General features: G+C 57.8%; 2 protein-coding genes across 2 annotated transcripts in view; one reads left to right on the top strand and one right to left on the bottom strand.

Annotated features, from left to right (window-relative positions):
- LOC144720396 (beta-1,4-N-acetylgalactosaminyltransferase 3-like) overlaps window positions 1–2307 on the top strand; it is a 52181-nt gene extending 49874 nt beyond the window's left edge. Inside the window, exons 19-20 of the mRNA XM_078597142.1 lie at window positions 43–169; window positions 773–2307. Of these exons, the coding sequence (XP_078453268.1) occupies window positions 43–169; window positions 773–896 (251 nt within the window). The 3' untranslated portion in view covers window positions 897–2307. The remainder of the gene's footprint in view (window positions 1–42; window positions 170–772) is intronic.
- LOC144720461 (DENN domain-containing protein 2B-like) overlaps window positions 2301–15218 on the bottom strand; it is a 39662-nt gene continuing 26744 nt past the window's right edge. The window contains exons 17-22 of the mRNA XM_078597264.1: window positions 12850–13027; window positions 11738–11779; window positions 7466–7598; window positions 6813–7061; window positions 5816–5902; window positions 2301–4707 (exon numbers count right to left, since the gene is read on the bottom strand). Of these exons, the coding sequence (XP_078453390.1) occupies window positions 4673–4707; window positions 5816–5902; window positions 6813–7061; window positions 7466–7598; window positions 11738–11779; window positions 12850–13027 (724 nt within the window). The 3' untranslated portion in view covers window positions 2301–4672. The remainder of the gene's footprint in view (window positions 4708–5815; window positions 5903–6812; window positions 7062–7465; window positions 7599–11737; window positions 11780–12849; window positions 13028–15218) is intronic.

Below are 15218 nucleotides of genomic sequence, written 5' to 3'. Positions count from 1 at the left end.
CGTTCCGTCTCCTCCGTTCTGTCCCCTCCGTTCCCGTCTAAGGCTACTGGGAGGTGAACGGCTTTGGCCTTCTCGGGATCTACAAGTCGGACTTTGACCGCGTCGGGGGGATGAACACCCAGGAGTTCCGGGACCGCTGGGGCGGGGAGGACTGGGAGCTGCTGGACCGGTGAGTGGTGGACACTCCGTGGGACAGAGATGGGGGTTGTCAAAATAAAGAAATAAGTAAATATTATTTCAGATACTTTCGAAAACAATTAAATTGGACACAAAATTAAACGTCTTGGTGCGTTACATCCTCGTACGCATGACAAATGATTCATTTGGGTTACGTCAGGTGGTGGAGGGTCTGCACGACAAAATTATTTGCGTGCCCAAAAGTCTTGTTAGGCTATTTGGGGGGTGGGTCTTTGTGTTTATGAGTGTGAGTGTGTACGTGTGTATGTGTGGGGAGCGGTGATGTAGTGGTTAGCGCGCTGCGCTACAAACCGGCGAGTTTCATTCCCGCTCACGGCCACCACATGAGTGACGGTTGTCTGCACCGGTCCTGAGCCTCCCCTAGGTCGACTAAGCCTCAAATGAGTACCTGATGCAGTGTGTAAACATCGCCAATGGGGAGACGAAGGCGGCCGGGCGCGGTGCTGGCCACCCACCCCCTCGTGCGCCGTGCCGGCCCATCGTAGATGCTCGCGGACAACACTTGCCCCAACAGTCTGTAGAGGCTACACGGAGGAGCTTTGTCTTTGCGTGCGGCGCCGCCCTCTCCCCGCAGGGTGCTGTCCGCCGGCCTGGAGGTGGAGCGCCTGCGATTGCGCAACTTCTACCACCACCACCACTCGCACCGCGGCATGTGGCACCGCAACGGGGCCGCTCCGCACGACCGCCACGGGGGCTGACGGCCACGCAGGTCGCGACGTCGCGATCGCCAAATCCGGGCTCGTCGCAGTGGGGCGGGCGAGGCTGGGGCGGCAGAGGCTGGGGCGGGAGAGGTTGGCACAGGGCACCACCAATTCTCCCCTTCCCCCCACCCGAAAAATGTGTGGCCCGGAACCTGGGCACGCCGCTGGCCCGTGGGCCCTGGTGCAGTTGCACCGCCTACACACTCGATAGCTATGCCACTGGTTCATGGGTGTGCGTGAAAGTCGCGTATTTATGTTTGTGTGACGCTTATCTCAACCGCTCCTAGGCCTCCCTTAGGTCGACTCAGCTTCAAATGAGTACCTGGTGCGGTGTGTAAACATCGCCACTGGGGAGACGAAGGTGGCCGGGCGTGGTGCTGGCCACCCACCCCCTCGTGTGCCGTGCTTGCTAACAGCACTTGCCGCAAAAGTCTGTGAAGGCTATATGGGGGATCTTTGTTGCACAGGCCGTGGTGGGGGAGTGGCGGTACATCGGTTAGTGCCATGCGCTACGATCCTGACAACTTTGGTTTGATTCCCGACCACGGCAAACATCAGAGGCGAGTGATATCCTAATTCCTGGGCCTCCCCTAGGTCGACTTAAGCCTTAAACGAGTACCTGCTCTGGTGTATTAACATCAGCGCTAGGGAGACAAAGGCGGCCGGGCGTGGTGCTGGCCCACGCCCACCCCGGCACGTGCCGTGCCAGCATTAACAGGCGCTCGCAAACAAACACTTGTCCACACGCACGTGGACATGGAGTCAACGTTGCCAACCGCACCGTGTGAACGTCGAGGTAAAGCTGCCACACAACTTCTAGATTTGAAGCTTTCGTGACTGCAAGGAATCATATTCTTAGGTTTTTTCGGTAAAGTCACGTAGGTAAAACATCAAAATTAATGAAAATAAAATAAAATAAAAACAAAAATCACGACGTTTCGGAGGCAACACAAGTCTCCGTCATCAGGTGGGACCGTCACAGCCGAATTAGCTGATGACGGAGACTTGTGTTGCCTCCGAAACGTCGTGATTTTTTTTTTATTTTATTTTATTTTCATTAATTTTGATGTTTTACCTACGTGACTTTACCGAAAAAAACCTAAGAATATGACTGCCACACAACCTCGCCTTGCCAATTAGGAGGCAGGTGACGTGCGTGCAATGCATGATGGGAGTGGCGTCCTCTTGCTGTGCGTGAGCAGCACGCCTGCGGTGTTCATTTCCTTGGGTTGGGAGCTGATCGAGTCCATCATTCTTCTGGGGCCGATAAAATGAGAACAGCTTTGTTGGGGGCCGTCAAACGAGTGGTTGTTCGATAGACAAAACCCGCCCCCACTGCTCATGGAGCAGAATCGGTCACTTTTTCGTGTTGGGAAACACAGACGCTCTCCTCCACTCTCGTTCGAATCTATCCTTTCGATTTATTTTACACTGTTTTTCTTAAAGCCGTTAGATTTGTTACACTTGTATAAAAACGGGGTGGAGGGGTGAATAATAATACATGTACTGTTAGGCGGCACCGGAACAATTTGTTTTGCTTATGATGCTGCAGGACAAACGCCATCACGGGGAACGCATTTACAGGAGAGCGTCGACTAAACGAGAAGCCATTTACAGGCGCGATCGAGCAATGGAAGAGGAGGAGAGACAAACGCGGCCGTCACTAAACGGGCATCTCGGACGCTGCGAGGCATCGCCACCTCCCGAGGCCGGAACGGATCCCGGAATCACGCGGCGCTCCTCCCCGTAGCGGCGACGCCTCCCCGGCAGCGGTTGCCGCGGGCGGCAAGTGACGGCGCGAGACAGAGACAGCGGGAGCCGAGAGAGCGAGACAGAGAGTGAGACAGAGAGAACGCACGATCTCTCGGTCGCGAGTACCTCGTCAGGGTCGGGGACAGAGGCGATGGCTCCCCGAATCTGCTGCGGTTTGCCGCCAGACTCTCGAAAATAAGAGTTGCAAAAATTGTCTCTATGTTCGCGTGCCCCTGACGCTTTGCGTTTTGCATTGAACACAACGAGCGCCCAGCGTGCCCGACCCGCAGTAAGGCTCGCCATGGTTCCCATCTCCGTGGTTCCCGTCTCCGTGGTTCCCGTTGCCGTGGTTTCCGTCTCCGTGGTTCCTGTTGCCGTGGTCCTTGTCGCCGTGGTTCCGAGGTGATGGTCTCCTCGAGGGCACAGCGCAGGGAGATGTCTCGTGGTGTCGCTTTACTTGCCCCGGAAAAAGCAGCAGCCTTCGAAGTCCTCGCGGGTCTCCTCGTGGTTGTCGCGAGGGGGAGTAGTGGGGGTCACGATGTGTTTTTGGCGACGCACCGGAATGTCGCCGGGCTCCATTTGTTGTCCTGGCGCGGCGGGTGAAAGATCGGTGCGCCAGTCCCCCCGATGCCACCCCGCCTGTGTCCACCCAGCGATTGCAAACGGCGACGGCACAAACCGAGTCCACCAGGCACCGGCTGCACCTTTACCGTTCCCGTGTTGGCTGTGAAGCTCTCGACATCATCACGGTCAGCGGGGGGCGTCGCGTGCGTGGCGATAATCGCAGCGAGTCCGGCGTACGGCGTACCCGGCGCAGCGAGCCGCCGACACGAGCCGCAAACCCTCCGCACCTCTCACGGCCGTCGGCGGTCGATGTGCACAATGTCTGGCGTGATCACCCCGTCCCAGACGTGGCCATGCTCACTGTCATCCGACTGCTGCTTGGCCGAACCTCTCCTCCTCCTCCCTCCCTCCCCCTCCTCCCTCCTCCTCAAACTTCAACTCCTCATCATCATCGTTAATCCCACTTGGGCCCTGCAGGGTGGAGCTGGAAGTCTCTGGAAGCTCGAGCCATTTGCTGCGCTACGGAGTCGGTCGAGAGCACCGGCCCGTCACTTTAAAGTCTTTTCACCCCCCCCCCCCCCCATTAATGAATCTTCCCGCTCGCGTTGAACAAAAGCGCGGGACGTCACACCCTACTGGGTGTGACACCCTGGGTGTGACGTCGCTACAAGATAAGAGCTGCTCGTTTTTCGGGCTGCCAAGGAACCGCGCCGTGGTTCTGTGCCGTACGGGAATCGCCGCAGGGCGTGGGCTCGCCGCGACACCCGCACCACCACCGGCACCCACCGCCGGCACCGCAGCATCTCGCCACTGAACGTCCGCTCGAACGTCTCGTGTCCACCGTTGTTGCGTCCACCGCGAAAACCCAAGTGCGGACGGATCCGCGTGCAAAATCTTCGCCGCAAACGAATGCGCCGACCTCTCTCGCTCGCCGTGCGTTCTCCTCCCAGGCCGCATTCGGCAGCCGCCGCGCGACCGCGAGTGGCGCCGCTTGCACCCCAGGTGGCGTCGTCGGCATCGGCGTTTATTCAGCACTCGGTGAGGAAATCTAGCGGCAGGCGTGATCGGATTGGTCCACACCGGTAGCTCCTGGCCAAAGGTGCCCAGCCGGTGCTGCTGTGCTTCTGCTGCTACTGCAGCTGATGCAGCTGGTGCTGCTGGTGCTTCTGCTGCTACTGCAGCTGATGCAGCTGGTGCTGCTGGTGCTTCTGCTACTGCAGCTGGTGGAGCTGGTGCTTTTGCTGCTGTTACTGCTGCTGGTGCAGCTGGTGCTGCTGGTTCTGCTGTGCTTCTGCTGCTGTACTTCTGCTGCTACTGCTGCTGGTGCTGCCGGTGCTCCTGCAGCTGGTTCAGCTGGTGCAGCTGGTGCAGCTGTAGCTGCTGCGACAGGCTGCCGCCGGCGGAGAGCTGTGTCTCCGCGCTGCTCCCATCCTGGCGCCGGCTGGTCCTGGAGGAGACTACTGCTTCTTGGAAAGGAACTTCATGCGACTCCCTGCAACACACGGCAGGCAACACCCATTGAGAGGTTTAGGGGCAGTGGAGCAGCATCGGTTAACGTGCTGCACCTATGAACCCAGCGACCCGGGTTCGATTCCCCGCCTGGGCTAACGGCAGCGGCGAGGGATATCTCAACTGGACCGGTTCCTCCCCTATTCCCCCGATCGTGCCCTGTTCAGGTTGACCAGCGTGGTGAAGTATGATCACGAGCGACATGGTGTGGGGGAGGCCTCAATCCCGCAGTGGGTTGACTCGGGGCTGGAGCTGGAGGTTTAACAACAGCTGATTGATCGTATTGGTTCGAGTCCAATCCCAGTCTTCCTATCTATTTAGCGCGTAGACGCCTAGTCTCATTCACCACATGTTATACAAGCCAAGCCTTCCTGTGCTCTTAATCCCATCTGTAATATCAATCGTAGAGGTTTCGAGTCCATCCGTTGTTTGACAGATAATCGTAAAAAAAAAGTTATGTAAGATAAAAAAGATTGTACGAATTTTTTTTTTTATTACAGACTTCTCCGGCTCAAGTGCCACAAATGGCGTGCAATGGCGCGAGTGTAAAGAAAAACGTTCACTCACACTCACGGACACGCACGCACACATCAACAATTAACATCCCTCACTCCCGTCTCCCGGACCACAACACCCCTGGCCGACAACACCGGGTTGTCCACGGGCAGTCCCATCCCATCCCATCCATCCTTCAGGCTTAACTCTGCTTAGCTTTCTGACATTCGTGGCAATCTGCCCGTCGGCTTCGTGCGGTATCTACGCTCTGTGCCAGGGGGTGGCGCCACCCTGCACCGCTGAGGCAAGGCTCCCTGTGCGCTGGGTTGCGCTGCCGCTGCTGCTGGCGCTGCTGCTGGCGCTGCCGCTGCTGCTGGCGCTGCCGCTGCTGCTGGCGCTGCTGCTGGCGCTGCCGCCAGTCCTCGGCGCTACGACTCAGGGCCGGTGGCCGTGCCCGCGCCGGCGCCAGCGCGGGGTTGTACGTACGTGTGTACGTTGAACTTCTTTCGCACCGTACGTAGCCAACCGTTCTAATCGGAGGTGCGGGGGACGACGAACGAAACACAACAAGCAGCGGGGGCGGTGTCTCTGCTCACCGAGCTCCTTGAGGAAGCGGTTCACTCCGCTCTGCTCCACGTTGGGAACTTCGTCCAGGAACTGCGACGCCCGCAGCTCGAACAGCCCTGGAGGGTCGCCCACAAACACCGCGATTAATATCATCATCACCATCATCACCATCATCACCATCATCACCATCATCACCGTCGTCGTCATCATCATCAGTGAGCGGTGAACCACCTCGTGTCGAGGAGCAGCCGTGGCAAGTCGCCCACGCACACCGGGGTTATCGTCGTGCGTTCTTCCTTTTGGTGCAGTGACAGACCAGGCCTGGGCCGTCGGTTCAATCGTATGTTCATGCGAGTCTGGAATGGATCTTTATACGAAGCCCAGAGGTCTCTGTGCGAGTCTCTGGGTTTGTTGTACAAGTCACCGGTGACGGAGCTGTGACCGGCCACTCGCCGTGCTCGGTGCCGCTGACACCCGGCCTCGAGCCCGGGATCCCAGCGGTGCAGCCGGCCCGGCGTCGGCCCCTCCGTAAACGGCCATCGGTGAGCCGCGTGGAGGTAGCCGGCGGGACTCGTGTTTGACACGGGGCGACGCCGTGTCGCGCGGAGCCCTCGAGCACGACAGACCGGGACGGCGCCGCCGCCGGCGTAAAGGGCGACGCGGCACTTGGGTTCGGCAAGCCGCGGCACGTCACGGCGCTGGGGCGAGCCGCACGACACGACAACGTCCCCCACCCCCCGTGTCGCCCGCCCCGCGTCACCGCCCCACCGCCCCCCAACCACGTTGCCCGCCCCCCGCGTCCTGGCCCACCGTTTCGAGTATTCGGCTGCTGCTGCTGCGGCTGCCACCAATCTCCACGCGACGATGACGACGACGATAAGCCGCTTTCGCCGAGCTATCATTCGTTGCAGGCCACGTCGCTTCGCGAGAAACAGCTGCGTAGCTCGGTAGGTGGGGTTGGAGGGCCTTGCACGGCAAAATCATATATATATTTTTTTTTATCGGTCGACAGGGGCTTTAGTTCACCTCTGGCGTGGTGGCAGCGCCGCAGCTCGCGGTCCTGCACGAAGCCGGCGAACATCTGCGTCTGCATGAAGACCTCGAGGAAGCGGCGGACGCTCTTGGAGGCGACCGCCTTGCGGAAGGCGTCGGCGTGCAGGCGGCGGGCGCCCTGCTCGTCGGCGCGCACGTGCAGCGCAAAGTGTCCCACCGTCTCCGCGAAGAAACGCACAAACGCCTCCGACACCAGCGCGTTGAGCGCCGCGCTGGCCTCGCCTGTCGCCGTGCGCGTGGGGGGGGGGCAAGGGGCAGGGGCGGGGGGGAAGGGGGGGGAAGGGGGGGGAAGGGGGGAAGGGGGGGGGGAAGGGGGGCGGGGGGGAAGAAAGGCCCCGTGGGCGCCGTTAGCCGGTTTTAGAGTTGCCTCGTCGTGGCGTCGTTTTATTTGTTTTACTTTACTACAAAACACTCACAACAACCAGCGGAGCGCCCGGCAGCTAAAATGCACCAAGTTGGCACAGCTGGCGCGTCTGCCGGTCATCTCAGTCAGCCAACCACGGCACCTGCTGCGTCTGTCACGTGACCTCCTGTCAAAGCGCACCTGGCCTGGCGCAGGCTCCGACGTCACCGTCACTCAGTGGCCAATGGCGCGTGTTGGTGTTGGGGGGAGGTGGGCGGGTCACCTGCGTCTCCGTCGTCCGCGTCGTCGTCGTCGTCGCTGTCCACGGCGCTGCTGGCGATGAGCTTGCGCTGCTCCAGCACCTGCTCGAGGGCGGCGTGCAGCTTGCGCGGAATGACGCCGTCGTCATCGTCCAACTGGCACCGCCGCACAGGCAAAGGCAAATGATCCCCCCCCCCCCGTTATAGCTTCACAGCCTCTCGGGGCAAGTGCTGTTAAAAGCCAGCAGCAGGAACCTATGAAGACCGCCACGGCGTGGTGTTGGCGGCAGCACGCCCGGCCGCCTTTGTCTCCCTCCCCCCGGCTGATGTTTAGTTACCGCACCAGCTACTCATTTAAGGCTGAGTCGACCCAAAAGGAGGCAACAGCCATTGCTGGGAATTGTTTGTAGTGCAGCACACAAACAACGTTGGCACACACACACGAATAATTGGATGCCAAATGGTAGTGACATCACTGCAGCACCTGTGCCAGGCTAAGTGCACCTTGAGGCTATCACGTGAAGTGCTGAAGGAATGCTGATAGGAGGTCACGGAACAGGCCCAGGTGTTATGAGTTGACTGAGATGACTGGCAGATGACTAAGGCACGCACACATATCTCTAAAAAAGACAAATACCCCCCAAATAGCCTGATCAGATGGTTGGGGCAAGGGCTATTAGCGAGCACCTTTGAAGGCTGGGTTGGCACACGAGGGGGTGGGTGGGCAGCACCACGCCAAACTGCCTTTGTCTCCCCAGTAACGATGTTTATATCACACCACAGCAGGTACGAATTTGAGGCTGAGTCGACCAAGGGGAGGCCCAGGACTGCTTCAGATAATCGTCACTGATGTTGGCCGTGAACTCGGGTAGCCGGTTTCATAGCGCAGTGAAACGCTAACTGCCAACAAAAACAAAGATCCCCCATATAGCCTAAACATACTGTTGGGGCAAGTGCTGTTAGCGAGCACATATGAAGGCCAGAATGGCACACGAGGGGGTGGGTAACCAGCACCACGCCCAGCCGCCTTTGTCTCCTTAGTGGTGATGTTTACTGCACACCACACTAGGTACTCATTTGAGGCTGAGTCGACCTAGGGGAGACCCAGAACCGGTTCAGATAATCGTCATTGGTGTTGGCCGTGAACGGGAATCGAACTCGGGTCGCCGGGTTCGCAGTGCAGCGTGATAACCCGCTACACTACCGCTCCACACACACGTACACACACACGCACGTGCACACACACACGTACACACACACACGTACACACACACACGTACACACACACACGTACACACACACACGTACACACACACACGTACACACATACAAAGACACGCACACAGTCTCCCACATGCGTTTCTTTAAGACCATCGTGACCGGCCTCTCCGACCAGAAAAATCCATTCACATTTTGCGGTCACGAGAATTTCTATCGATCAGACGCGTGGGAGAAGAGATCAGGTGTCTTGGGAGCCACCGAATCGTGCGCACGCACGCACGAACGAACACGTGAACACGTGAACACGCACGAACACGTGAACACGCACACCCTGGCAAAGATCCCGCCCGGCACGGCACACAAGGGGGTGGGGTGGTGTGGCCCAGGACCGGTTCAGATAATCATCACTGGTGTTGGCCATGAGCAGGAATTGAACTCGGGTCGCTGGGTTTGTAGCGCAGCGCGCTAACCGTTGCACTACCGCTCCCCGTACACACACACGTACACGCACACACGTATAGCCTTAACAGACTGTAGGGGCAAGTGCTGTTAGCGAGCACCTATGAAGGCCAGCACGACACACGAGGGCGTGGGTGACCAGCACCACGCCCAACTGCCTTTATCTCCCCAGTGGCAACATTTACACACCGCACCAGGTTCTAATTTGAGGCCGAGTCGACCTAGGGGAGGCCCAGGACCGGTTCAGATAATCGTCACTGGTGTTGACCGTGAGCGGGAATCGAACTCGGGTCGCCAGGTTCATAGCGCAGTGCGCTACCGCTCCCCACGCACATTACCACACACACGCTTGCGCACACTCGCGCTGACTCACGCGAGTCCTCGCCCACTCAATGCACGAGGCCTCCCCGTCCGTAAATCACCGCCGTTTTCCTGGAAATTCCATCGACCAATGCCGTCCGTAAAAGCCCACGGGACGCCGGCACTGTGAAATCGAGAGCCGGGAGATGGGGGGACGGCGAGCGAGGGGCGGCGTGGAGATGGATGGGCGATTCGCACGCGCAGCCCAGACGCAGCGCGATCGCCTTTTCGTTGCAGAGGCTCGCGGGTCTGACCCCAGTGAGCCGCCCTGGTTGATGCTGCCGGGTGTATGAGGATCGTCGCCCGATCGGCTGCGGCCAGGACAGGTCGGGAATAATCGACGTCTGTCTTCGGGTGGAAGCGGGAATCGATTTGTTTTTACGGGATGTGGTTGCGGTATCGCAGTTTTGTGACTTCGCTGCAACGCACTGCAAAGTTTTGATTAGAGGCCGAGTGCGGACTGAGAAATGTGTGCGTGGGTTTAGTCTCCAGTGGGGAGGTTGGTGGCCATGAGCATTAAGAGTAAAATTCCACCCGCCGTCTGGCTTTTCAGTGGATGCCGTACGTATGTTCGTACGTGCGTTCAACATACGTACGTATGTTGAACTTCTTCCACGCCGTATACGTAGCCGACCGTGCCGGTCGAAGGCGCGTTCAAAATCCCGTGACGTCATCCGAGGAAGCAGCGGGCCGACGTTACTGTCGACATTTGAAACTTCACACCGCCAATTCCTTCATTGGGGAACTGCTTGGCAATCGTCACCCCTCCCCGCCTACCGCGGAAGAGTGGCAAGACCCTCCTGAAAAAGAGTCTCGAGACTCGGTGAGGCTTTCTTGGGTAAACAACAATAATGATCAATAAGAATTCTGCTGTCCGTGTTGTTGAAGTTTTCAAGATTGGCAGTCCCTGCCGCGGGAAGGGTTTGGCCACTCGCTGGCCCGGCCTGCGGGAGGCCACCGGAGAAAGCCCACGGAGAGCAGGGGGAGACACGTACGAACTCCGTACGGATAGCCGCGAGTTTTCATCACAGCACCACCACGCTGCCCGGTGTCGTGCAGGCGTTTCGCCGTACTCCTTCAATCACTCGACGACAAAACAAAAATTACAAATGCTGTCTATGTACTGAAATTAAAACAGTTTGATTTGTGGTGTTTCTACCGTTGCTTCTACAAGCGATGCTTCATTTCGGTGAACGCCGCACACGAATCCAAACGACATAATAACGATGCCTAAGCAGGAGTTGCATCTGCTTATATTTACATCGTTTTGCGTTGAACTGCCACCCACATCTCTAAGAGAGAGAGAGAGAGTTCTCTGTCTGCAAACATCTGGCAGATCATCAGCATTGACTCAAGAGAGTATGACCTCTACTGATGAGGCACTGAGTGTTGAAACCGATGCAAGTTGTACTCGTATTAAAGGAAAAAAAAGCTGCTGATAAGATGCACCCCCAGAAGGCCGTGCGGCGGATTGATGGGGACATGTAAATAAATGTGTAACAAAAATACAAGTTATATAATTATATATATATGTTTATTTATTTATTTTATGCACAGATAAAGGGACGGAGGTATGATGTCACCTTATGTATTTTGTGAAACGATATGAAAGTGGCCCTGTGGAGACGGTGGATGTGGGGCAGCTGCTGCTGCTTGTGGTGGTGGTGGTGGTAACGAGTGTTTGTGTAGCTGGTCTCGGACAGAGCTTCCTGCCGAACCCCCACCCGCTTTCCCAGACAAAGATAAATATACCCCGGATAGTCTTCATAGACTGTTGAGGCAAGTGCTGTTAGCGAGTAGCACCGATGAAGGCTGCCGTGGCACACGAGGGGGTGGGTGGCCAGCACCACGCCCGGCCACCTTTGTCTCCCCAGTGCTGAGGTTTACACACCGCACCAAGTACTAATTTGAGGCTGAGCCAACCTACGGGGAGGCCCGTGACCGATTCAGATATTCGTCGCTGTTATTGGCCGTGGGTGTGAATGGAACTCGGGTCACCGGGTTCAAAGTGACATGCACACGACGTCCTTCAGCAGCATGATGCTTGGTTCAAGTCGGGGTTCCAGCCCCAGTTCAGGTAATCGTCACTGGCTTGGACCATGAGCGGGATTCAAACCCACGCCTGGTGCTGGTGTCCACCCACCGCCTCGTGTGCCGTGTCGGCCTTCATAGGTGTTCGCTAACAACACTTACCCCAACAGGCTGCTGTCAAGGCTCTACACGGGAGATCTGTGTCTGTGTGCGAGGTTACTCACCTGTCTGATGAAGCGGTTATTGCACAGGTCCACCACGAGCACCTGCACGCGACACGCGGCACAGACTGTGGTGAGCCAGGTGGTGGTGCTGGTGGCTACGCTGCTGCTGCACGTGACCAGTGTGGAGGCAGCAGCGAGGGTTGGGTGGATCACCGCGCACAGCGATCGTGAACTAGCGGCCACTCGTTGAAGAGGTTCGAATCCAGCGGCCGCCCTCGTTAGTACTGCGGGTGGAATAACCGCAATAATATTGCCACTGTGCAGGGTGCGTTTCACCGTCGACGTTAAAGGTCCCCCCGTGGGGTCATTGTGTGCCTGCGTCATGGTCCAAAGTTGAAGAATTACCACCGCAGACGTAGATAAAAACCACGCAATGTAAACATCCCAATGCTGCAAAGATTACTCGCAAATTACTCCCAACCGGAAACATATAATAAACAACCATGGCTCGGGCCACTGTCAGAACTAAGTTGGCAGGACCCTCCTGCGAACGACAAACTATCAACTTGTTTTGCCATGTAAGGCCCATTGAGCTAGAAATCTCTCTTTCAGACATGACCTTGGCACAAATGATAGCTCTAGGAAGTGGCTTATCATCGTGTGGAAATTTATAGCAGCCAAAAAAACCAAGCAGCCACGGGGAGAGAGACACTCAAACTCCAAATATACAACAGGCGTCAGGGTTGGGATACCAAGCGAGGTAGTTAACATCTCCTAGCCTCCACAGTGCCCCGTGGAACGAGCTGTGGGACTTGGCGAGGCCCTCCCTCCACTCCCCCTCCCTCCACTCCCTCCCTCCCTCCACTCCCTGCCTCCCTCCACTCCCTCCCTCCCTCCACTCCCTGCCTCCCTCCACTCCCTCCCTCCATTTCCTCCCTCCACTCCACTCCCTCCACTCCACTCCCTCCACTCCACTCCCTCCACTCCACTCCCTCCACTCCACTCCCTCCACTCCACTCCCTCCACTCCCTCCACTTCCTCCACTTACTCCCTCCACTCCCTCCACTCCACTCCCTCCCTCCACTCCCCTCCCTCCACTCCACTCCCTCCCTCCCTCCCTCCACTCCCTGCCTCCCTCCACTTCCTCCCTCCACTCCCCTCCCCGTGGTCACCTCCTCGAGCGGCAGCTCCTGGAGTTTGGGCAGCGTGGAGGAGAGGACGCCCATGAGGAAGGGCGTGGGGGAGCAGGCGATGTCCAGCATGGAGGCGGGCAGGACGGGCACGTAGGTGTGCTGCCACGCGAAGGGGTAGAGCAGCGCCGCCGCCGCGTGCCCGCACTTCGACAGGGTGCTGGGGGGGGGGGGGGCAGGGGGGGCACACGGCCAAGGCGTGAAGAAGGGGGTAGGGTTAGAATTCAGATTTGAAGAATAATTGTTCACCACCTCCGTGGTTAGGCATGAGATAGTCGCTGCCCCAGGGGATGTACGTTGACGACAAGCTCGCTCGGCACGTGTACGCCGTTCTACGTGGTAGTTTGTGTGTGTGGGTACATTCCACCCTCCTCGAGAAAACACCATGGTTCGCCGCCGCCGCCTCGACGCGAGGAGGACAGAGCGGAACCTCCTCCTCCCCCGTCTCTTGCCCCGTCAGCAACCTGCCCTCGGGGGCACTTGTCCAATAAAACATTTGTTTTGTATTCACATCGTGAACACGCACACCCTGGCGGGAGACTCACGAGCCCAGAGGGCGCACCACCGTTGTGGTAGTTGTTGTTGTTGCTGAGTGGGGAAAGGAGCCGCCGGACAATGCGGCGGCACAGAATGCCCCCCCTCCCCAAATTTCTGCGGTCCTCTATTTATTAAATTGTGAGTGGCCAATGAACGAGGAATTTCCACCACTGGCTCTGCAGGGCTGTAAACGTGCGATGAGCGCCGGTGCCTGGGCGCTGATTGGAGCCCCGCAGGGAATGAGCGAGTTCGACCGCGATGGGTGAAATGTTTTTCTTGCATCCGACTCCCAAATCGTCACAACTACAACCACCGCTCGCCACCAAGTGGCGGCGGACGTCACCACGGCGCTCGTGCCAGGCTAGGTGCACGCCTTCGATCGTCGCGCGTGGCGTGAGTCGGGACGGCACTGCCCCCCCCCCCCCCCCGAGACGCTGCACTACCGCTGACAGCCCCCGACGGCCCCCCCCCTCCCCACCCAACACCCCCCACCCCCCCTCCCCCTCCCCACCCCCCCCCCTCCCCCCTCCCTAACCCCCCCCCCCTCCGAGCGCGCGAGCACATCCTGCAGGAATAACCCCGCACACGCGGACGGACGGCGCGGAGGAAACGGCACGAACCTTTACAACTCACCCTATAAATATCCATGTCCCCTCTGCTGAGGTGCGTGTGGGGGGTGGGCGTGGGGTGGGGGTGGTGGGGGGGGGGGCGGATGGAGGGGGTTTCAATGCATGCATTGGGATAACACAATCACAAAGCCTCGTGATGATAGCCATTGCCCACGCATTAGCACGGTTGGCTGCGTATGGTGCGAAAGAAGTTCAACACACAACAACATAGCCGCTGGCTATGCATGCACGGCCATGCCCGCCAGGTGCAGCGATGCCCCACACGTGCCGTCTTGCCCCCATGAGACACAACCATTGCCCCCATGTCTTTCCTTGCCCCATTAGACAAAGCACTGCCCCACACACGAGTCATCTCCGGCAATCATCATCTCTCGCACTAACGCTACATCCCGAGCGCGAGGCAACCTTGATTCAGTATTGCTGTGCTCGTTACACCCGCGGCATTAACCAGAGGTGATATCTGTCTGCTTATATGTCTGTCTATATGTCTCTGGTTCTGTGTTTTATCTCTCTCTCAAATTTAGCATTCTCAGGAAGAACGTAATCAACCAGGTAGGGTGTTGACTGTTATGTTATCCGACTATCTGTTGTATTACATTACATTTCTAAGTATACTAGATTTGTGTTTCTATTTCATTTATACCTGATGATGATTGCTTGTGTTGCAATCGAAACGTCGTATGCTAGTATTTTAATTTATTATTTTCTCTTTCTACGTGACTTTACCGAAAGAACCAAAGAGTCATTCCTGCAGTCACGAAAGCTCCAAATGAAGTTTTATTAACCAGAGTGGCCGCTGGATTCGGAGCGCCAACACGTCGGCGGCGAGCGGCGAACGCGACACCGCCAGGGCGCGTCGCTGCCACAAAGTACGGATGGTGACTCGACCCCCGTGCTGCGATGCGATGATTTCCCATCGTTCACGGAAGCCGTTGGGATTTGAACCGCCCCCTCTCCGCTCTCTCCGATGTGCAGCACCCAGAGAGGTCAGGGGCGGCCGCTCTCTCTCTCTCTGTTGCCCAGGCTGGTAATGATTAGACCTAACTCCTGGGGGTCACTTGCCAGCAGTGAATGGCTCGTACTTAACAAAGCCTACCACACACACACACACGCACGCACACACGCAGACAAAGATCTCCCCTTCAGCCCCACGGAGAACGGTCCGGGTCAAGTGCTGCATGGGAG

Source organism: Lampetra planeri, chromosome 8, assembly GCF_965212315.1.
Source record: "Lampetra planeri chromosome 8, kcLamPlan1.2.h2, whole genome shotgun sequence".
Classification (NCBI taxonomy): domain Eukaryota; kingdom Metazoa; phylum Chordata; class Hyperoartia; order Petromyzontiformes; family Petromyzontidae; genus Lampetra; species Lampetra planeri.
Note: the sequence above shows the minus strand (reverse complement) of the source record. Positions and strands in the feature narration are given on the sequence as shown.